This window comes from Oryctolagus cuniculus, chromosome 15, assembly GCF_964237555.1.
Source record: "Oryctolagus cuniculus chromosome 15, mOryCun1.1, whole genome shotgun sequence".
Lineage (NCBI taxonomy): Eukaryota > Metazoa > Chordata > Mammalia > Lagomorpha > Leporidae > Oryctolagus > Oryctolagus cuniculus.
The window spans coordinates 27,429,059-27,453,484 of NC_091446.1; the positions used below are offsets into that span (position 1 = coordinate 27,429,059).

Here is a 24,426-nt window from a genome sequence, read left to right on the forward strand (position 1 = left end):
AATATCCCATTATTTTCTGTTTTAGTGAACAATAAACAACCGCCAAACAATCTCCCCTCTTTAAAAAAGTCATTTACACTTAAAATGGGATGAGGTGGGATTTCCTCCTTCTTAAAAGTGTTTCTAGAGGGGCTGGCATTGTGGCACAGTAGATTAAGCTTCTGCCTACGATGCTGGCATTCCATATCAGAGTACCAGTCTGAGTCCAGGCTAATCAGCCTCTGATCTAGCTTTCTGCCAGCGGGCCTAGGAAAGCAGTGGAAGATAGCCCAAGTACTGGGACTCCTGCCACCTATGTGGGAGACCTATAGAGTTCCTGGCTTTTGGCTTTGACATGGCCCAATCCTGGATGTTGCGGCTATTTGAGGAGTCAACTGGTAGATGGGAGATCTCTCTGTCTCTTTTTCTTCTTCTTCTTTTAAAGATTTATTTATTTATTTGAAAGTCAGAGTTACAGAGAGAGGAGAGGCAGAGAGAGAGAGAGGTCTTCCATCCAATGGTTCACTCCCTAATTGGCCACAAAGGTTAGAGCTGTGCCCATCTGAAGCCAGGAGCCAGGAGCTTCTTCCAGGTCTCCTACACAGGTGCAGGAGCCCAAGGACTTGGGCTACTACTGCTTTCCCAGGCCATAGCAGAGAGCTAGATTGGAAGTGGAGCAGCTGGGTCTCAAACCGGTGCCCATATGGGATGCCGGCACAGCAGGCAGTGGCTTAACCTGCTATGCCACGGCGCCGGCCCCATTGTCTCTTCTTCTTTGTTGCTCTGCCTTTTTTTTTTTTTTTTTTTTTTTTTTTTTTTTTTTTTGACAGGCAGAATGGACAGTGAGAGAGAGAGAGAGAGAAAGGTCTTCCTTTGCCGTTGGTTCACCCTCCAATGGCCGCCGCGGCTGGCGCACTGCGGCCGGCGCACCGCGCTGATCTGATGGCAGGAGCCAGGTACTTATCCTGGTCTCCCATGGGGTGCAGGGCCCAAGTACTTGGGCCATCCTCCACTGTACTCCCTGGCCACAGCAGAGAGCTGGCCTGGAAGAGGGGCAACCGGGACAGAATCCAGTGCCCCGACCGGGACTAGAACCCAGTGTCCTGGCGCTACAAGGCGGAGGATTAGCCTAGTGAGCTGCGGCACCGGCGTTGCTCTGCCTTTCAGATAAATAAAATCCTGTCCACTCTACTTCCAATCCAACTTCCCATTAACGAGCCTGGAAAGGCAGTGGCAGATGGCTCAAGCCCCTGCTACCCATGTGGGAGACCTGGATGGAGTTCCTGGTTCCTGGCTGTAGCAGGCCCAGACCTGGTTGTTAACATCTGGCAAGTGAACCAGTAGACAGAAGACTGATCTCTCTCTCTCTCTCTCTCCCTTTCTCTAACTCTACCTTGCAAATAAATAATTTTTAAAAAGTTTAAAAATGTTTCAAGAGCTACTAAAAACCTTGAGTTTCCAAATTTCTTGATAAGAATGTCCCTTGGGATTGTACAAGAAAGAAGACAGGACCACTGAGAAGACATGATGATGGCAGTCATCAGCCTTGGCTTCTTTTTCTTCTGCTTCATCAGAGGCTGGACTTGTTTCTCCATTTTCTGCAGTCACAGCTTCTTTAGTTTCCTGGTGAGTGACCTGGGCCTGTGCTGCTCTCTCTCTCCCTTTCACTCTCTTTCTTCCTTCCTTTCTTTTCTTTTTTTTTTTTTTTTTTACATTTTTAATCTGAAGACTTATCTTTTTCTGCTGGCTTCATTTCCTCTTTTGCAGGATCAAGTTTAGCTGACAACCTCACCATTCCATTCTTGGGCTCTTCCTTCACTGCCCCTTCTGCCTCTTGGGCATCTTGGTGGTGGGGAAGGCACATGCTGGATGCCCGTGGGCTGCAGTGAACCAAGAGCCAGGCGACCTTACCTATGGCACTATTCCCACCACCAGCTGCTGTGACCCACTACTCAGGACTTATTTATTTAGTAGAGAGGCAGAGAGAGGGATAAAGAACTCCTGCTCTTTCATTCTCCAAACTCCCGTAACAGCTAGAACTGGGATGGGCTGAAGCCAAAGCCAGGAGGTGGGAACTCAATCCAGGTCTCCCAAATGGATGTCAGCAACCCAATTAATTAAGATCACTGCTGCTGTGAGAGTCTGCATTAGCAGGAAGCTGGAGTCAGGAGCTAAACTTAGGTACTCAGATATGGTACACAGGTATCCTAACTGCTAAGCCAAACGTCTAATTCTAGGAGATGACTTTTTTTATTTCATTTATTTTTTAAAAATATTTGTTTACTTTAAAGTCAGAGTTACAAAAACAGAGAGACAGAAAGAGAGAGAGAGAGAGAGAGAGAGAGAGAATCTTCCATCTGCTGGTTCACTCCCCAAATGGCCACCAACAGCTAGGGCTAGGCCAGGTTGAAGCCATGAGCCAAGAGCCAGGAGCTGCATTTGGGTTTCCCATATGAGTGGCAGGAGCCCAAGCATGTAGGCCATCTTCTGATGCTTTCCCAGGCTATTAGCATGGAGTTGGATTGGAAGTGGAGCAGCCAGGACGTAAACCAGTGCCCATATGGGATGCTGGCATGGCATGCGGTGGCTTTACCCACCATACCACAATGCTGGCAGGAGAGGACTTTAAATGTAAATCCTGGTGTTCATGGCTGGCACCATGGCTCACTAGGCTAATCCTCCGCCTGCGGCACCGGCACACCAGGTTCTATTCCCAGTCGGGGCGCAGGATTCTGTCCTAGTTGCTCCTCTTCCAGTCCAGCTCTCTGCTGTGGCCCAGGAGTGCAGTGGAGGATGGCCCAAGTCCTTGGGCCCTGCACCTGCATGGGAGACCAGGAGAAGCACCTGGATCCTGCCTTCGGATCAGCGCAATGCGCTGGCCGCAGTGCGCTGGCCACAGCAGCCATTGGGGGGTGAACCAATGGCAAAAAGGAAGACCTTTCTCTCTGTCTCTCTCTCACTGTCCACTCTGCCTGTAAAAAAAAAAAAAAAAAAAATCCTGGTGTTCCATTTGTGCCACTGTTACCAGCCAAGGTGGTCACATGATACAGGCAGAACTAATTTGAGGTCTTCCTTTGGGGCTGATGTAGGAATGTTCCAGGTGAAACCACTTCTGCCTGTGAGAACTACATACTGACGGGCCCTGGAATAAGAATAGAGGTGTTCACCTTTCCTGACAGATGGGTTCAGTCAGTTTATAGGGCAAGACCAACACACAGAAATCAACAGCCCCAAAGAAACTGAACATACAGATATACAGATCAGGCCATACCTGAAACTCTGGATGTCCCAGTTACCCGGGCCAATCAAGTTTCTTATTGTTTAAGGTAGTTTGCGTTGGGTTTATCACTTTGTCATAACTAACCTATGCCACCCCACATCTGGAGACCTTTGTCTTCCTGGATGAAATGTTCTTTCCCAGGTCTCTCTCATTTCTTCTTCCTTTTCTCTCCAGCTCAGCTTCCCACCTCTGAGCGAATGTCTGCTGGGCCAGGGCTAAGTTGCAGGGCCCATCTGAGTCATTTTTCAGAGCAGACTCACACAGCTCCGTGGTTGTGTGTGGGCATCACCACCTTCTTCCTACCCCACCCGGCCTCACCATTTCCCCTTCTCTTGCTTGGCACTGCCAGTGCTGCTTCCAAGCCTGGATGGTGAAACAGTGAATGCAACTTAGATCCAGAAAAGCAGGTCTGAACAACATCTCACTTACCTGATTGCCTTCTTCAGCACGTCCTCACATGCAAACGGGTAGGCGGAGTGCTCCACCATAAAGTCACTGGGGCTTAAAGTGGACAGGACAAGTGTGGCCAGACCATTTAAGAGAATGATGATGCTATCTACACATGGAGGTGTATCTGTGTACACATCCAACACAAAATACACATGTTCTGTCTAATATGTATATATGTAAACCTTGTACAGTGTAACTACACTAGGAATGAGTGACGCCTTCAGGTCACAAGGGAGTTCTCTAGGGCCTCAGGGGAGGGTGCTCTGCTCTGGGAACACCTGGCAGGCCTAACCCAGCCTTGTAACACATTTGCAATGAGGGCTAATTATTCATGCTTTAGTATAAAGAGATTTCTCCTACTAAAGGATTTACTACATGGTCTCACAGAATAGCATGGACTCAGTTGCATTTCAAATCAGGTTGTTTTTTTTTTTTTAAGATTATTTATTTATTTGAGAGATAGGGTTACAAACACACACACACACACACACACAGAAACAGAGTGAGTCTTCCATTGGCTGGTTCACTCTCCAAATGGCCACAAATGGCTGCTAGAGCTGAGCTAATCCAAAGCCAGGAGCCAGGAGCTTCTTCCGGGTCTCCCACAGAGGTATAGGGGCCCAAGCACTTAGGCCATCTTCTGCTGCTTTCCCAGGCCATAGCAGAGAGCTGGACCGGAAGAGGAGCAGCCGGGACACAAACTGGCGCCTATGTGGAATGCTGGCTCTGCAGACGCCAGCCCCTAGAGTCAGGTTTGATTGGCTTCATACTTCACAGGCAACTACATTAATCAACTACATAAAATCAAGAAGCCATATGTGAAGTGAATTTGTGTTTGGTTGTATAATATGGAGTACAAAACAATTATTCTGGGGTCAGTGTTGCAATGCCACCATCCCATATGGGCACTGGTTCAACTCTCAGTGCTTCACTTCTGATCCAGTTCCCTGCTGATGTCCCTGGGAAAGCAGCAGAAGACGACCCAAGTCCCTGGGCCCCTGCACTCATATGGGAGAGCCAGATGAGTTCTAGGCTCTTGAATTCCATCTGGCCTAGCCCTGGCCATTGCAGCCATTTGGGGAGTGAACCAACAGATGGAAAATCTCTCCTCTCCCTCTCTCTGTAACACTGACTTTCAAATAAAAATAAATAAATATTTTTTGAAAACACAATCATTTTATTTGTATCACTATGATGGATTTTCTGTGTGGGAGCAAGATAACAGCACCAAATGACATCACATTGGCTGAGAGTATCTCATTCTGGGACAAGCAAGGCATTTCCTGAAGGGCTTTGTGGTTAAATAGGGTCTTTATTGCCATTGCCAAAAACAATAAAAAGAACAAGGTACCCACCTTCTTGACCCATATAAAGATTTTTAAGACTGAACAACAATTACAAGTAATACTTACAAAGTACTCACTACATTTCAGGCACTGTTCTAAGCATTTTCCAGGTGTTAACTCATTTTATCCTCTCAATAACTTTATGCACAGTTACTATTATTATCCTTGATTTATAAATGAGCAAATGGACATAGGAGGTAGTGACCAGCAGAGCTAAGCTGTGAAGGCAGCAGCCTAGAGGCAGGGGTCACCCTCTGAAACCACCTGACTGCCCCTTTGACTTGGTCATCTTGTGAGGGATGGAGAAGAGCACAAGGCAGGGAGGAGGAGATGGGGACTACACAGGCTATTAGCACTGAGTTCAGGGTCATGGTGCTGAGGGATACACAATGCAGTGAAATAGTAGGGGCAAAGGGTGGTGATAGTGGAAGTCAGGATGGGGAAGGGTAATGCCTAAAAGGAGACACGATGGAGGTTTCTGGAAAACTTGTCTGTCATTTGATTTGGGTGCCAGTGACATTGGGGTGTGCTCAGTTTGTGAAAACTCACCAAGCTGTACAATCACATATGTACTGTTGATATACATATTTTCATGCATAAAAAGTTAAAGGATGAAAGAATGAATTTAAGAGGAATTTTGGTAATATTATGAATGATTTTCCCCCCTTTTCTGTTTTCCAAATGTTTCAGAATTTCATTATTTTGTTTATTAAATATAGCAAACACTGAGCAAGGCATCATGACCACAGAGGCCATGTAAGCCAACAGCAATCACCTATGTGGATGATTTTCAGGTCTAGCCTGAGAGACCCAAAAGATCAGATGTCAGCTGAGCATGGCATCATGGTTAAGGGAGTGCTCTTAAGAGTTACACTGCTGGGGCCGGCACTGTGGGGTGCAGCGCCAGCATCCCATATGGGCACCAGTTTGAGTCCCAGCTGCTCCACTTCTGATCCAGCTCCTAATGTGACTAGGAAAGCACCAGAGGATGGCCTGATAAGCTCCTGGCTTTGGCCTGGCCCAGCCCTGGCCATTGCAGCCATTTGTGAAGTGAACCAGTGGACGGAAGATTCATTCTAGCACGCGCTCTAATTCTTGAGAGAGAGAGAAAGAGAGAAATCTTCCATTTGCTGGTTACTCCCCAAATGGCCACAACAGCCAGGACTGGGTCAGACTAAAGCTGGGAGCCAGGAGCTTCTTCTGGGTCTCCCCATGGGTGCTGGGGCCCAAGCACTTGGGCCATCCTCCTTTGCTTTCCCAGGCACATCAGCAGGGAGTTGGATCGGAAGTAGAACAGCTGGAACTCAACTGGCATCTGCTAACCATTACACCACAATGCCAGCCCCTAAACATTAACTCTTATCTCCATTTAGACCTTTAGCCAGGGTCTCCTTGTGTTAAATCAGTTACTATCTCCTTCTATCATTTTCCCATTATTTAAATAACTTACTATTCCATCCAGGTCTTCCACTTGAATGGTAGGAATTCAAGCACTTGACCACCTTCTGCTGTGTCTCAGGTGCAGAAGTAGGAAGTAGGAAGTAGATATAGGTGCATTAGTTGGAAGCTGGATTAGAAGTGGAAGAAGAGTGCCAGTGTTGTGGGTGTAGCAGGCAAAACCACCATTTGTGATGCCGGCATCCCATGTGGGCACTGGTTCAAGCCTGGGTTGCTCTTGTACCAGCTCCCTGTTAATATGCCTGGAAAAGCAGCAGACGATGGCCCAAGTCCTTGGTCCCTGCACTCATGTGGGAGACTGTGGGGAGCAACCGGACTAGACTGAGTTACTGGAATTAAGACTTATTCTATGCATCTGCTCTCCCACAATATGGCGCTGGGAGAGAAGTAAACAGCTTCCGCACAGCTGCCTCCAGTTCAACTAATAAACTGTAGGACTTGCTATTGATTGGAGGAGAGCAGCGTACTCGGCGTGTGGGCAGCCGAGTTAGGATTGGCGGAGGAGGACTATAAAGGAGGAGAGAGACGGCATGCACCGGGAACATCTATGGGGAACATCTAAGGGAACCCGTGCAGCCCCCGAGAAGAGCCGGCCGGCGGTGTGCCGCTCCCCTGCGAAAGTGGGGAATGTGGCCAGGGGGAACTGCCCTTCCACGGAGGTGGAAGGGATAGTAGCCAACCCGGGAAGAACCAGCAGCAAACCCGGGGAGGGCCGAGCAGACGAAAGAACAGCGCAGGGTCCTGTGTCGTTCCTCCACGAAGAGGGGGAGCGACAGGAGACCAGAAAGAATCTCCCGGCTTTGGTGTGGCCCAGCCATGGCTGTTGTAGCCATTTGGGAAGTAAACCAGCTTACAGAAGATTTATCTCTCTCTGTCTCTCCCTCTCTCTCTATAGTTCTGCCTTTCAAATAAATAAAATAAATATTTAAAAAATAAAGTGGGGGCTGGAGCTGTGGCATAACAAGTAAAGCCACCACTTGCAGTGCCAGCACCCCATAGGGGCGCTGGTTTGAGTCCTGGCTTCTCCATCTAATCCAGCTCCCTACTGATCCAGCTCCCTACTTTTCCCTTCTGGGAAAGCAGCAAAAGATGGCTCAAGTCCTTGGGCCACTGCATCCATGTGGGAGACCTAGAAGAAGCTCCTGGCTCCTGGCTTCAAATAGGCCTAGCTGGCCGTTGGGGCCATTTGGAGAGTGAACCAGTAGATGGAAGACTCCACCCGGCCCTGCCTCTGCCTCTTTGTAACTCTGACTTTCAAATAAATTTTAAAAAATAAAAATAAAAAAAGAATGTACTTTCTAAAAAAATTAAGAAATAAAATAAAGTGGTGGTAGGATCCAATGGTAGGCACCCTGACACAGGGTGTGGGCATCCCAGGAGGCAACCCATCTCTAGCTGCCATTTCAGTGCTGCAATCATGCTGCCATCCCACCCTGTTCTAAAGTGCCTTAAGTGATCTTCAGGTGCCATCAGTGCAAAACAACTGCAGGATGCACACTGGTCAACACACTCTCAAGAAAAAGCCCCAAATTTTTATTTTGATCATTTCAGTCTTCCAGAAGAATGAGAACAGTCCAATGAATACCCCAAACATCCACCGCTTAGATTCATCAGTTGTTAACATATTGCCACATTTGCTTTCTCTTCTTACTCCACACATAGAAATTTAATTTTTTTTTACCAAATAATTTGACAATTTGCAGATATGTCATTTTATTCACAAATATTTCAGCTTTAATCTCCTAAGAACAAGGACATTATCATATATAACTACAATCTCATAATCACAACCAAGGAATTTCATAGTATAACACTATTACTAAAAGTAAGTTCACATTTGTGCTTCTTTCAATTACCCTAAAAAATGACTTTTTTCTCAACTCAAGGTCCAGTCGAGGATCACACAGTATATTCAAACTCATGTTTCCTTATTTTAGGGCACCCCAATCCCTTGCCTTTATTTGTCTTTCATAGCACTATCATTTTTGAGGAATCCAGGCAGTTGTCTTGTAAAGTGTCCCATAGCCTGCATTTGTTGGATTGCTGCGATTGCACTCAGGTTCAGTGATTCTGAAAGAGTACTGCATAGCTGATGATTCACACCTCATAATGAAATGTGTAAGGGACACAATAATTTGTTCCATTATTAGTGCTACTATGCTTGATCATTTGGTTAAGGTGATATCTACTGAAATCCTTCCATTGTAAAGGTATTCTTTTCCTCTTCTTAAACTTTTTTTTTAAACATTTATTTATTTTATTTGAAAAGCAGAGTTACAGAGAGGCAGAGGCAGAAAGAGAGAGAGAGAGATCTTCCATCTGTTGGTTAACTCCCCAAATGGCCTCAACAGCTGGAGCTCGGCTGATCTGAAGCCAGGAGTCAGGAGCTTCTTCCAAGTCTCTCACATGGGTGAGAGGCCCAAGGACCTGGGTCATTTTCCACTGCCCTCCCAGGCCATAGCAGAGAGCTGGATCGTAAGTGGAGCAGCTGGGACCTGAACCAGTGCCCATATGGGATACAGCGCTACAGGTGGAGGCTTTACCCACTACACCACAGTGCCAGCCCCCTTTTCCTCTTTTTAATAAATAATATGTGGAGTGATAACTTACTTTCATGAGTACTGTATTCCCCAAAAGCTTCTTATCTAGTTTATCAGTCATTTATAAACTTTGCTTGATTCAATAGTCACATTAGTGGTTACAAAATGGCTATTAGTGATGTTTACTATGTGAGTGAAATGAACCCTCACTGGGGCCAGCATCCCACATGGGCTCCAGTTCCTGTTCTGGCTGCTCCACTTCCCATCCAACTCTCTGCTGATGCACCAGGGGAAACAGAAGATGGTCCAAGTACTAAGGCCCATGTCACCCATGTGGGAGACCAGAATAGAGTTACAGGCTCCTGGCTTTGGCCTGACCTAATCCTAGCCATTGTAGATATTTAGGGAGTGAACCAGAGGATGGAAGATCTCCCCCTCTCTCTTTGTCTCTGTCTCTGTTCTACCCTTTCAAGTAAAATAACCTATAAAAAAAAAAAGAAAGAAAGAAAGAAAGAAAGAAAGAAAGAAAGAAAGAAAGAAAGAAAGAAAGAAAGAAATGAACTTTTGCAAATCAAATCCTATTTTCCCACTGGCTTGCAGTATAATTTCAGAACAATTCCATATTTCAGAATTTCCATCTGCTTGACTCCCATTTACATTGGTTCATAACATATAATTTACATTTCTCTTATCTCTGCCTGAGCAGGTCCTCCTATGAATGCCTCATATGAATGCCCTGGCTTAAGCAGTGGGAGTTTCCTGTCTATACAAGGAAGAGATTGCCTGTTTTTAGAGTGCCTTTTCCTATAGCATGTCATATTCCACAGCAAGAACAATCTATTTTCCCAAAAACAGTTCTATAGTACAGTCAGCTTCAGGCACAGCAAGAAGGGAGAGAGCGGGTGACACAAAGGGCTCAGCAGACTCCTGGCATGGTTTGTAAAGATCCTGCAAACTATACTGGAGCATGACCAAATTACATGGGCCAGCTGTTTCAGCTCCTTCAGGCATCCTATTTCCCCTGGCCCTAAAAATGGTGCTTCTTGCTGGTCAGTGTCCTTTAGATTTTCAGAATTTCAGAATTTCCAGACCAGCTTCATCAGAATCCCCTGCAAGCTGGTTAAGGAGCATGTACCCCAGTCCCACCTCTAGCCAATTTAATCAGAGCCTGAGGGAGGTTTGGGGATCACTGTGTAGAAAAGCTCCCCAGGGGATCTCATGAGCAGCCAGGTTTGAGAACCCTGCTTAGAGAAGACTCACTATATAGCCTCCAAAAGTGGGCTAGCCCAGAGGAAACAGAATGGCAGACAGCAGTTATGATTCTGCGTCAAACATGACAGCTACCCTGCCAACAACGATGCTCACAGGTCTAGAACAAGGGTAGAGGAGTTCAACCTAGATAGGTCTATTGTACCCCAAATTCACAACCTACTCAAGGCTCAAAAAAAAAAAAAAAAGAAAGAAAAGAAAAGAAAAAGAAAAAGTCACGGTGCCTAGAGAAGCTATCAGATCTATGGTTCTCTGGATTTCATCTCTACCTAGAAGTCTGTGGGAACATCACCCCCAACGATCCCGAGTCCGAGGGCTCTAGAAATGCGTGTTTGCAATAAGGTCTCCAGGTGCTTCAGATACAAGTGGGTGGGGGACCACATGGTGAGAGACCCTGGCCTAGATGCTGCTCTGCACTTTATCTTTGAGAGCCAAGGAACAAGTGAGTTGTTGAATGAAACAACTAAAAACATCTCAGCCTTCATGTGAAAGTTGCTTACCAAACCTGAGTCCACATGGAAAATAATTCTGAGTAATTGAGTAGCCACACAGAAACAAGCCAATGATCCGAAAGCCTCCCTGAGACGTACTAATTTTCATTCAGATCTTTCATCCCAGCCAGAGACCGGGGGAGCCTGAGCCAAGACAGGGAGACCAAGGGTCCCTGAAGGGCTCTCCTCCATGGGCTCCATGTTAGCAGTGGCCAGAGGAATACCTAGAGCAAAGGTCAAGCTCCTGGAGGGGACTAAGTTATCTGAGTCAAATAATATTCCAGGCTCTCAAGGCCCTGCTGGTTCCAGCTTCCCCTTAACATTGTGAGGGAGCAAGCTCCTGGCAACTCCTTTTCTCTTCCACTGTGAACCCAAGCTCTAGCCAAGCTTAGAATGGATGCTGCGGCCCCAGAAACTGAGACAGTCAGGCTATGGGAGCAGGGAGCAAGGCCCATGCCAATGGCCACATCTGCAGCCTGAGGGCACAGTGGTAGCACCCTCTCTGCTATGGCCCAGGCAGCTTTCACTTGAGGCAAAGTAAGTCACACTCATGATAGAAGGTTCAGTGCCCTCAAGGAAGGTCACTCCAGAGACATCAAAATATACCTGCAAGTTCCCAAAGCCAACCAGGCTCATGGCAAAAGGACCAGCACACAAGCCAGCTCCTGGGCTTACCTGACTGGAACACGTATCGGGCCAACCCCTGCATTAGCTCTGCTGGCCACGTTGGTGGGGCGGACTCCCCTGTCTCTCTCTTCAGACGAAATGTTAACTCAAAGCCAAAACCACTAGGTCCATCTGTTCCTGTAAACCTGAAAGGAATAAGAAGTACATGTTTTAAGTTCAATTACCTTAGGAAAAACACTGTTTTGAAAGCCTAATGTTCCCCAACATTTTTGGTCGTCTCAGCATCCAAACTTTCTATTCTGAAGAATTTCTCCACGTTTGAACCGTTGGGGTGGGAAAGCCCTTGGAAGCTTGTGAGGAACCAGGACTGTTGCCTTGTCCTCTTGGCAGCTGAAGGTATAAGAGCTTGGCCTGATCAATCCAATTCCTTGCTGGCATTTTGAATTATGAGTTCTAGATTCTGTGATTCTAGAACATTCTTTGCTGTGTAACTGAGACACCACTACTGAAAAATCTTCCTTACTCATGCCCCCTTTTCCTTTAAGCTGTTAGGAAGTGCCTACCCGGTTTGTACCTACATGTCCTGTGAGCACCCATGAGGCTGTAGGCTCTCTGAGAACAAGACCCTTTCTCCATCCCTACTCTGTCCAACTGGGGTACAATTCTCAGGCTGGACAGGTTGGTCTCTAAACTCAGCATTTAGGGAGAGGTTCCAACTTTGATTCCAAATACTGGGATGCATTCGCACCCACATTTGTCCTGAAACACAGCACTTCACATCACACACCAAGCATGTGCCCTCTTTGATCACTGGAGCCCAGAAGTACGGTGTGCCTTTCCTTTCCTTCCTCGGGTAATCCAGAACGGTGAGGATTAGCATCTTCTCTGGTCACAACTCACGACAGTGACACTGAGATAAGGGCAGAATGCCTGCCGCCCTGTCTGCTAGGAAATGCTCAAGAGCCCTGTGTCTTAGGAGGTCCCCAAATGGACTTCTGCCAGGGAGGCAAGGGTGTGACTCGGCAAGCAGGGCCTGGCTAGCGAGGGAAGTGTCCAGGGAGGAGATCCTGAGAGCCATGCGAGGCTTGCCAGCATGGGAAGAGTTAAGAGCTAAAATATGCTCATGACATAATTTTCAGTAATTATATCTTGTACAAACATGAGCCACAATGATTATGCACTTGTAAACTCCTCATCATACAAACACAAACCATAAACTAAGATGACAGCCAACCGCTTCTTGCTAGACAAGCTCCTGGAACAGGCACTCAGGGGGGAGAATTCTCAAGGGCTGGTGCCTAAGCCTGGAATTCCAGGGCATCTTCCCTGGAATTCACCATCATCACTCGCAGAGGCCAGGCCAGGAGGATGGACAGAAGGAGATTCCGGAGTCTCTGAAGCCAACATCAATCTTTGCTTTGGCTTTGAGCACCTGGGTGAACCCAATCCTCCTACACTTTGCAGGGGAAGAGCACCTGAGAAGGTAAGTTCTCCCAGGAATCGGAAAAAGAATCCTTAGAATTTATCACAGCCAGACCCAGTCATATTTACAGGACATGTCCATGGTTCGCAGTGTCTCCGGGGATCTGGCCACGTGGAACGCAGCATCCTCGTGAGGGTACACACGTAGGATTTGGAGAGCAGGTACAAGGGGAAGCTTGGAAGGACACAACGTAAGCTACTTTACTTCCTTCCAAAATTATCCTGTTTGGAACCAATCCAGTCCAGGGAAGTGGAAGAAACAGCTACGCAAAATGAGGCTGGAGGAACTGTTTCCTGGGACTGCAGGTTTGGGAGGGGTGTGGAAATTTGGGGGTAAGAGTTAAAACTCTGCAAAAGGATACTGATCACCAGGGCAAAGGGAAGATTTCAAGCGGCTGCCAATTAGAGGCGGCTTTGTAAAATGTATTAGACCGTTATTACAGAACTTTCATCTTGGGCCAAGAAAAATACATGATTTCTAACCACAAAAACTTGAGAAATGGACTAAAAGGAACACATTCCTCTTGGGCTGCCCAATGGGGAGAACCTCCAGAGGCAGAGAGATCACTGAGTCAATGCGTCCAAGCAGCACAGCTCGCTGAGGGCTGTGGGCACACACACTCTGGGTGTACACACATGCATGTGCATGTGTAAACCATCTGCCTCCACACACAGTGCTTTCTGGGCCAGCTCTGTGGTGGGCAGGCCATCCTCACTTGGCTAGGGAGAGGGACAGGCCTGGCCAGATGGTCTCCACCTGCATTTGATTACCACCCACCAAGCTGGCTGGACACAACCTCTAAACTCTGAAACATGAGTTTGGAATGGCCTGGCCTCAGGATAAACACACAACCTGGAGCCTGTCAGAAGGGTTTTTTTTCAAAGCAGGCTGCCCAGGCAACAGGCAAATGACAAGGTCATTCCATCTTTAAAGTTTCCTGGAGGGGTCTTGGCTTGGTCTGAACTTGCTCTCGTGAGGATTTCTCCAGCCAAAGTGGTTTTGTCTGGCTACAGAATGAAGCCCCTTGGAGGGAGCAGCTGTCTCCCCATCTTCAAGAAAGAAGAGCACAAGAGGGAGTCGTCACGTGCTGTAAAAGGTGGATCTGGGTCAGAGCAAAGAATTTTCTAACACAGAAGACTGCCAAAATACTGGCTGGTGGTCAATGGGTCAGTAGAATTTCTTCCTATGGAATAAATTAGAGACCCTCCCCAATTGGGTAGGGTGGGGGTGAGGGAATCGAACTGTCTTTTAACAGAAGGATGGATGAGACAGCCTCTCAAGATAATTTCCAGCTAGAGATCTGATCCTGCTCACTGTGGTGTCCAAGAGAGAGGCTGGCTTTGTCCCCGGAGTTTGGCAAACCAACATAATGGCTGTGCCAGCCTCGACAATAACATCAAAGCTTCTGACAGAAAAGCACGTGCTTGAATCCCAGACACACCTGCCTGACCACTGGAACCTGCCCAAAGGTCTCTTCCAAGGCACTTCCCTAAGAAGGCATCCATCAACTCCAACAGGCAAAATGACTACTAAGTCCAGGCAGGAGAACACAAACCCAGGAGAGCTTTTAAGGGAAAACATACAACTGGGGCATAGAAGGAGCTAACCTAAAAGTTGGCAAGTCATGCTCAACATTACTAGCTATTAAAAAGATGCAAATCAAAACCACAGTGAGGAGCAGGCAATCACGGTAGCAGTAAAGACAGCCCTTGGGATGCCTGCATTCCATATCGAAGAGCCTAGGTTCACATACTAGCTCTGCTCCCAATTCCAGCTTCCTGCTAACGTACACTCTGGGAGGCAACAGTGATGGCTCAAGTAACTGGGTTCCTGCTACCCTTGAGGGAAACCTAGATTGAGTTTACAGCTCCCATTTTTGGCCCTGGTCCAGCACAGCCCTGGCCATTGCTAGCATATGGGGTTTGGACTAGCAGATGGGAGTTCTCTCGTTCTATCTGTCCATCTCTCTGCCTCTCAAATTAAACAACAACATGGTGGAATATCACTCCACACCTTCTAGGAAAGCTAAAATAAAAGACAACAGTAGTATTGATGATGATATGGGGATATTAGAATGCCTGGGGGCTGGCACTGTGGAATAGTAGGATAAGCCTCTGCCTGAGGCACTGGCATCCCATATGGGCAATGGTTCATGTCCTGGTCTCCTCTACCAATTCTACTCTCTGCTTCTGGCTTGGGAAAGCAGTGGAAGATGGCCCAAGTGCTTGGGCCCCTACACCCGTGTGGGAGACCCAGAAGAAGTTCCTGGTTCCTGGCTTCAGATCAGCTCAGCTCTGGTCATTGTGGCCATCTGGAAGTGAACCAGTGGATGGAAGACCTTTCTGTCTGTCTGTCTGTCTCTCTCTCTGTCTTTAAATCTACCTCTCAAATAAACAAATAAATCTCAAAAAAAAAAAAAAAAAAAAAAAAAAGGAAATAATGCCTGTACATTGTTGGTGTGAATATAAAATGTGACTGAAAGACAGCTGGTAGTATCCAGGGGCCAGTGTTGTGGCATAGTGGGTAATGCTGCTGCCTGCAGTGCCAGTATCCCATATGGGCACTGGTTCAAGTCTCAACTGCTCCACTTCCTATCAGCTCTCCACTATGGTCTGGGAAAGAAGAAGATAGCCCAAGTCCTTGGGCCCTCATACCCATATGAGAGACCTGGAAGAAGCTCCTGGCTCCTGGCTTCAGATCAGCCCAGCTCTGGCTGTTGCAGCCATCTGGGGAGTGAACCAGCAGATGGAAGACCTCTCTCTCTCTCTGCCTCTGCCTCTCTATAACTCTGCCTTTCAAATAAATAAATAAATGGACCTTTAAAAATGAATAGAAATAAGCTACTGACAGCCTCAAAATGCCTTTACATGAGAAAATTATTAATTATTAATGGGAAAGTAGCAACTTTCCAATAGAGAAATCCGGCAAGGCACTGCCTTAATCAAGCAATTCAAGTAATCAGATTTCAGACTTCCTCAGTGGCAATTAGACAAATCAACATCAAGCATCTCCTGATAGGTGCACTTAGAAAGGCACAACACTTGTGATACTCCTATCCAAGAAATGCATACCCTCATTCTAATTATGAGGAAGCATCGGACAATTCCACATTCTATAAAATAACTGTACTCCTCAAAAGATCATCAAAGACAAAGACAGGAATCATCTGAAGAAGTCTAAGATATGTGACAATTAAATTTCTAGAAAATATTTTATCCCGAACTCCAGGATTCTAGTCACTGAAGTGGGGTCACCAATTTGACCTTGTCTGCCTAAGCCTTTCTCGGCTTCATCCTAGGAAAAGCCACTAGGCAAATTGGAACAGTTAGTTAACCAACCTGCAAATGTCACTTTCTGACCCATGCAAAGTAAAATGTTGCTACAGGGGCCAGTACTGTGGCATAGGGGGTAAAGCTGCTGCCTGCGATGCTGACATCCCATACAGGCACTGTTTCACATCTTGGCTGTTCCACTTCTGATCCAACTCCATGCTAACGGCCTGGAAAAGGCAGCAGAAGATGGCCCAAGTTCTTGGGCTCCTGCTACCCACATGAGAGACTCAGAAGAAGTTCCTGGCTCCTGGCTTTGGCCATGCCCAGCCCAGGCTGTTGCTGCCACCTGGAGAGTGAACCAGCAGATGGAATATGTATTTCTCTGTCTCTCTCTAACTCTGCTTTTCAAACAAATGAGTAAATCTTTTAAGAATGTTGCTGCACTTAAAATGCCCCAAATATGCAGTGAAAGATACCAGCAGCACAGGGGAGCAGTCTCTGGAACCAGGATGCCTACCCCAAGTTTAGGCTCTGTCATTTGCTCGGCTGTGTGATCTTCAGCAAATAAATCATTTATCCTCTCTATGCCTCAGTTTCTTCTTCTGCACAATGTAGCTATGCTGAATGAGCTCTAATACAAACTATGAACTTTGGGGGACAATGACTTGTCAATGCATGTCTGCTGACTATAACTAATGTACCTTTCTGGTTCGGTATGTTGATACAGAGAACCTCTTGGTTCCTAACTTTGGATCAGCGCAGCTCCAGCCATTGTGGTCATCTGGGGAGTGAACCAGTGGCTGGAAGACTCTCTCTCTGCATCTGCTTTTCTCTAATTCTGCCTTTCAAATAAATACATAAATTTAAAAAAAATGTAAGGGAAACCACCTAAGCACTATATGAGAGAGAAAACAGTGTGCTTTGGAGAACATGGTATGGGACATGAGCATAATTTCACTTAAAGATGTGGCAGGTGATTTGAGAAGAGCATTGACAAGAAGGCTTGAGAAGATAAGGCAGGGCTAGAAGGACTTCAGGCCTAGCAGACATGGCCTGAGGTGGGGGATGTGTTTGGGGAACATGGTGTCAGCTGTGTCATAACACAGATAACATACATGATGGTAATGGCACAGGCACAGTGGGACCTGTGGAAAGGCAGGGCAGTATCAGGAATGTCCACGCCTGTGGCCTCCCTCACTTCCATGACTTAGCAGGATCCTGCCCAAAAAGACATATGAAATTAGCCACATACAATACAGTCTTGGTTACCATGGGCATGGACACACACTTACCCCTGAATCCTTTCCTAAATGCTCACAAACCAACTCTGTAACTCTGACTCTCAAATAAATAAAATTAATAAATGAATCTATTCACTTATTTGAGAATCAGAGTTACAGAGGAGAGGCAAAGAGAGAAAGATCTTCCATCTGCTGGTTCACTCCCCAAATGGCCACCATAGGCAGAGTTGGGCTGATCCAAAGCGAGGAGCCAGGAGCTTCTTCTGGCTCTCCCACAAGGGTGCAAGAGCCCAAGCGCTTGTGCCATCTTCCACTGCTTTTCAGGCCATAGCAGAGAGCTGGATCAGAAGAGGAGCAGTTGGGACATGAACCAGTATCCACATGGGATACCGGCACTGCAGGCAGGGGCTTAACCTACTATGCCACAGAGCCAGCCTCCAGAGAGCAATCTTCAGTCTGCTGATTCACTCCCCGAGTGTCTGCAACAGCTAGGGTTGGGCACACTGAAGCTGGGAGTTAGGAACTCAATCTGGGTCTCCTATGGGGGTGGTAGGAACTAAAGTATTTAGACCATCATCCACTGCCTCCCAGGTACGTTAGCAGGAAGCTGGAGCTGAAGTGCATACTAGCTGAGACTTGAACTGGCATGCTGATGTGGGACACTGACACCCCAAACAATGGCTTAACCTGTTGTACCATAATGCTGACCCAGAATATCCTTTCTTATGTATGGATAATATGCCCTTGTCTATCTATACTACATTCTGCTTATCCAGTCACCTGTCCATGGACTCTTGGGTTGCTACTACCTTTAGGTTTTTGTGAATAATGCTGCTGTGAACACTGGTATACAATAATCTGTTTAAGTCCTTGTTTTCAAGTATTTTGGGTATTTCCTAAAATTAGACTTGCTGAAACCTATGTAATCCTACATTTAATTTTTAGATGTATTTATTTGAAAGGCAGAGTTATGGGGGTGGGGAGACCTTCTCACTGCTGCTTCATTCCCCCAATGGCCCTGCAATGGTCAGGGCTGGACCAGACTGAAACCAGGAGCTCCATCTGGGTCTCCCACATGGGTGGCAGGGGCCCAAGCGTTCAGGCCATCTTCTGCTGCTTTTCTAGGTGTATTAGCAGGGAACTGGATCAGAAGTTGAGCATCTGGGACTTGAAGTGGTGCTCATGTGGGATGCTAGCGCTGCAGGCAGCACCTTAACCTGCTGTGCCACAATACCAGCCCCTATATTTAATTTTTTGAGGAACCATCATGCTGTTTTTGCAGTGACTACATTCTTTTGCATCTCTGCCAGCAGTGCACAAAGGTTCATTCTCATAACCGTTTCAAGTGAGGTTTTTTTTTTATCCTATAGTTAATAAATGAACAGCAAACATTGGAGGCTATCAAGTCCTTTTTTTTTTTTTTTAATTTGACAGGTAGAGTTATAGACAGTGAGAAGGAAAGACAGAGAGAGAGGTCTTCCTTCTGTTGGTTTGCTCCCCAGATGGCCGCTATGGCCGGCACACTGTGCTGATCCGAAGCCAGGAGCCAGGTGCTTCCTCCTGGCCTCCCAATGCGGGTGCAGGGCCCAAGGACCTGGGCTATCCTCCACTGCCCTCCCGGGCCACAGCAGAGAGCTGAACTGGAAGAGGAGCAACCAGGACTAGAACCTGGTGCCCATATGGGATGCCAGCACTGCAGGCGGAGGATTAACCAAGTGAGCCACAGCACTGGCCCTCAAGTACTTTCTGGTTCAGCTCCTTCCCACCAGGAAGAGGTGGAGAGAAAGCCCTTTGCCTCCTAGAGCTCAGACGTTGTCCTGCTTTCATATCCCTCCTCCATAATGATGTCTCACCACACACCATGCCAGAGCTTGTAAAAGACCTTTTATTGTAGAATACTTAGATTATTTCTAAATTTTTTACTCCTTCAAATACCACTGAATGTGTTTATACAAAAGGCTTTTTCGGAATACAATATTCTTCCCATGGGGTAAACTCCCAGTACTGGGAACTACCACTATGAGTAATCAGTGACAAATAATACCTATTATATTTCAGGTACTATTCTAAATATATACATCTGTACATTACTTTAAGTAGCTACATAGGTAGCCACTAATATCTTCATTTTTTATATGTCTATTTTTCAGAGGAGTTTTAGGTTCTTAGCAAAATTGAGCAGAAAGTAGAGCTGCTACGTGACCACTGCATATGTGCACAAGCATACGCACACGCATGCACACTGTCCTTGTCCTCTGGGACAGTTTTTCTTTCTTTTTTTACCTAAATATTTATTTATTTGAAAAGCAGAGCTACAGAGGCAAGGGGTGGGTCAGAGAGAGAGAGAGAGAGAGAGAGGTTTTCCGTTCACTGGTCCACTCCTCAAACGACTGAAATGGCTGGAGTTGGGCCAATCTGAAGCCAGGAGCCAGGAGCTTCCTCCAGGTCTCCCACACGGGTGCAGGGGCCCAAGGACTTGGGCCATCTTCTACTGCTTTCCCAGGCCACAGCAGAGAGCTGGATCAGAAGTGGAGCAGCTGGAACTCAAACCGGTGTCCATGTGGGATGCTGGCACTGCAGGTGGTGGCTTTACCCGCTACACCACAGCACCAGCCCCTCAACAATTTCTTGACCTTGGATCTCTCCCAGAACTCTCAAACCAGGCCTGAGATTCTGTGTGACTGTTACCAAGCCTCAGATAACAGCCATTAGAACAGAATTTAGTAAATAATTCCTAAAAAAAGAGGTTTGCAGAAATGATGTTTTTATTTTGAACAATTCACAATTACCGATACTTCATAAGTCGTTTGGCAATGGTGTTTGGTTGACAGCACAAGTAGGTAGTAAAACTTCATAGAATTCTTTTGAAATATGCTTATATGGTAATATTCTCACATCTCAAAACTGTTTTTAAACTTCCAGTTAAATCAATTTTGTATAATCTTCAAAAAAGAGAAAGGAAAGGAGGAAGGGAGGAACAGAGAGAGGGAGAGAAGGAAGGAAAGAAAAGATAAGAAAGGAAAAGAAAAGAGTCAGGAAAAGCCCGTCAGCTAAGATTACACTCCCACGCTCCTGAGCTGGGAGTCTGATTCGGCTTCGATGCAGGCAGCTGACTTGTGAATTTTAACTCTGGGTTTTAGATGCTCTCTTTCCACCGCTACACCCCATCCAATCAGATTCAAGGAATGCATTCGCCTTGCTCAAGTAGACAAGGACCACTTTCCCATAGCATTTCTCAGGTTTACAAACAGTAGCTCCCAGGACTGATTCAGCTGAGAACCTAATCACAAACTCTCCTGGCTCCCAACACTTGGGGCAGCTTAACTCTGTCCTAGACTTTCAATGAACAAAGAACTTCTAGGCTCAGATAATAAATTTAAGATAAGTCCCAGGGGCAGCCGACCACTCCTTGTAGGGTGGAAAAAGTTCACAGTCAGCAACCCCCTGGTGGAGAGCTGCTGTCCCTTCTTCCTTCTATGCCCAAGCTCCACAAAGAATGGAAGGGGCAGCCCCCTATGGGGGTCCCCAGCTAGCCTGGTACACTGTAGAAACTCTAATAGCTCCCATTCTTGGCTTTGGCTTAAAGAAAAACCTAACAAAAGTATTTTTTAAAATAAAAAGGGGTGGGGCCGGCACTGTGGCACAGTGGGTTCACACCCTGGCCCGAAGTGCCGGCATCCCATATGGGTGCTAGTTCCAGACCTGGCTGCTCCACTTCCGATCCAGCTCTCTGCAATGGCCTGGGAAAGCAGTAGAAGATGACCCAAGTCCTTGAGGCCCTACACCCACTTGGGAGACCTGAAAGAAGCTCCTGGCTCCTGGCTTCGGATCGGCGCAGCTCGGGCCGTTGCAGTCAACTGGGGAGTGAATCATCAGATGGAAGACCTCTCTCTCTTCCTCCCTCCCTCCCTCTCCTTTATCTGTGTAACTCTTTCAAATAAGTAAATAAATCTGGCGCCGCAGCTCAATAGGCTAATCCTCTGCCTAGCGGCACCAGCACACCAGGTTCTAGTCCCGGTCAGGGCACCGGATTCTGTCCTGGTTGCCCCTCTTCCAGGCCAGCTCTCTGCTGTGGCCAGGGAGTGCAGTGGAGGATGGCCCAAGTGCTTGGGCCCTGCACCCCATGGGAGACCAGGAGAAGTACCTGGCTCCTGCCATCGGATCAGCGCGGTGTGCCGGCTGCAGCACGCTGGCCTCGGCGGCCAATGGAGGGTGAACCAATGGCAAAGGAAGACCTTTCTCTCTGTCTCTCTCTCACTGTCCACTCTGCCTGTAAAAAAAAAATAAATAAATAAAATAAAATAAGTAAATAAATCTTTAAAAAAAATAAAATAAAATAAACCCCTAGTTACAGGAATGAAAAACTGCCAGACTGGCTTCCAGAGGGCAGGAATCCAGCATGTTTGCAACTCGATATACGGGAAAAGCTGGAGTGGGAAGGAAGGCGGTTAGGGAAAGCCATGGTGTCGCCTGTTGGTTTGCACTACATTTTTTTCCTCTAACCAACCAAGCTTTTCAGAAGTATTTAGGAGTCAAATCCAACACAAGCAGAAAGTATAGCCAGCCAGCTGGAACCCCCAAGACCGGAAGCCTGGGCCAGGTCCCACACTCCAGCAGTTACTACTCCCAACAGCCATGGCTCCCGAGCTCCTGAGCACTTGCTGAAAGGCATAAGGTCAGAGTACAGAAAGCTGGTGGCCACAGTCAGGGTTCCAAGCCACCCCAGGTGTAACATGAAGGTCAGTTCTGGAAAAACAAAAACATCTCCTTGATTGGTCTTCCTGTGTGTCTTTGACCAGAGATTCTGGGACCCTGAATTACAATAATGATCTGTGTAAAGAATGAATGGCCTTCCAAAGACAAGGAGGAGCCAACTGTGCCTGCCCACCCATCAACTGGTAGGCCCAGTGCCAGGTCCCCAACCCATTTGTCAGTCCTGCTGCAAACACATAGTATTACATTACTTGATTTCCTATATATGACAGAGAGTCTCCCAATCCCTACCTGAAAAGGACCTCACCCATTCCTGAACATTTGTACTTATGCCTGTGAACCTTCTGGGCACCCTGGGTACAAGGAGACTGGAGTCCTGGGTAAGGCTATGTCAGCCTTCTGTATCTACACGCCGAAGAAGGGGGGAAATAGGAGGTATATGATGTTAATTTCTAGGTGACACTGATCACCAAATTTTTTTTTTTTTTTTTTTTTTTTGACAGGCAGAGTGGACAGTGAGAGAGAGAGACAGAGAGAAAGGTCTTCCTTTGCCGTTGGTTCACTCTCCAATGGCCGTCGCGGCCGGCGCGCTGCGGCCGGCGCACCGCGCTGATCCGATGGCAGGAGCCAGGAGCCAGGTGCTTTTCCTGGTCTCCCATGGGGTGCAGGGCCCAAGCACCTGGGCCATCCTCCACTGCACTCCCTGGCCACAGCAGAGAGCTGGCCTGGAAGAGGGGCAACCGGGACAGAATCCGGCGCCCCGACCGGGACTAGAACCCGGTGTGCCGGCGCCGCTAGGCGGAGGATTAGCCTAGTGAGCCGCGGCGCCGGCCACTGATCACCAAATTTTAGGAAAACAATAACAGGATCAACACATACCCTCGGGACTACTACCACCATACCTGACAGTGAAGCTGTGATTTGCATTTAAAGAATCTAAGTATTAACTGAGAGGTGGGCAACCAGCAGTGAGTACATAGACTTCTCTGAGAAGTCAAGGAGGAAGGAAACAGATGAACAGCAGTTAATGTAACAGCAAATGTAGGAGCTGTCTTGCCAAGCATAGGTGCTGTTTTCAGAATCTACCCCCACCCTAAGTAGCAGCAAATTTAGACAACAGGGTTAGCCAGGTAGTAGGTGAGCCTTGTAGGACATTGGGCAGCTCCCAAACTGAGGAGACCCAAGGCAAAGTAAGAGCCCACTCCCTATAAATGTTCTATGAAATCTATGAATATTCACAGAATGTTCTATGAATGTTCACAGAAATCAAAAGAACACATACCCAATCAAAATCAAAAGTGGGATTCCTTTCTCTCTCTGATAGTTTCCAAAATTTTTGGTAAAATGGTTATCTTTATAAATCAAAATATCAAAATTGCCGGCACCACAGCTCACTAGGCTAATCCTCCTCCTGCGGCGTCGGCACTCTGGGTTCTAGTCCCAGTTGGGGTGCCAGTTCTGTCCCAGATGCTCCTCTTCCAGTCCAGCTCTCTGCTGTGGCCCGGGAAGGCAGTGGAGGATGGCCCAAGTGCTTGGGCCCTGCACCCACCTGGGGGACCAGGAGGAAGCACCTGGCTCCTGGCTTTGGATTCGCACAGCACGCCAGCCATAGTGGCCATTTGGGGTGTGAACCAACGGAAGGAAGACCTTTATCTCTCTCACTGTCTAACTCTGCCTGTCAAAAAAAAATATCAAAATTATACCTAAGAAGCTGGACAATAATGGATGCAATAGAAAAAGGCCAGGCCAAGCAAGTTTCAGATTTTGTCTTCTTGATGTTTCTTCAACTAAGATGGAGTTTGAGGTCTGGTTGGGCTAGGATATGCTCATGCCTCATCTAAAGCAAGGTTAGCTTGACAGAGCAGGGAGCGGAGAGGTCCACACAACAGGCTTTGCACACTGTGTACTGGAGGGTCCAGTTCATCTCAAACCCTGGGACTGAGGCTGCAGATCCCAGTATCAACCAAGCTTTATAGCCGACATCATCACTGGAGAGAATAAGGCACAGAGCACATGAGCCAGCCCTTAAAATCAAGAGACCAAGGAATTCAGAGGTGGGCCCAACACCTATTCGGGGGCTCTAATTCATTTACTGGTTTGAGAAATATCACACACACACACACAACCCCTTTCAAATGAATAAATAGATCTTAAACAACAACAAAAAGAAACAAGAAGTGAACCTTAATGTAGACCAGGGGCTTTAGTTAACAATAATGTATCGGCCGGCGCCGCGGCTCACTAGGCTAATCTTCCACCTAGCGGCGCCGGCACACC

The 24,426-nt window shown here is 47.1% G+C and overlaps 1 protein-coding gene across 8 annotated transcripts in view; it reads right to left on the bottom strand.

Moving 5' to 3' along the window:
- SUFU (SUFU negative regulator of hedgehog signaling) overlaps nucleotides 1-24,426 on the bottom strand; it is a 122,683-nt gene that overhangs the window by 79,489 nt on the left and 18,768 nt on the right. For all 8 annotated transcript variants that reach the window (XR_001795156.3, XM_051823538.2, XM_017348522.3 and 5 more), the window contains exon 3: nucleotides 11,489-11,625. Coding sequence is in view for 7 of the 8 variants with exons in the window: in XM_051823538.2 (XP_051679498.2) it covers nucleotides 11,489-11,625 (137 nt within the window). In the remaining variant the exon portion in view is untranslated. The remainder of the gene's footprint in view (nucleotides 1-11,488; nucleotides 11,626-24,426) is intronic.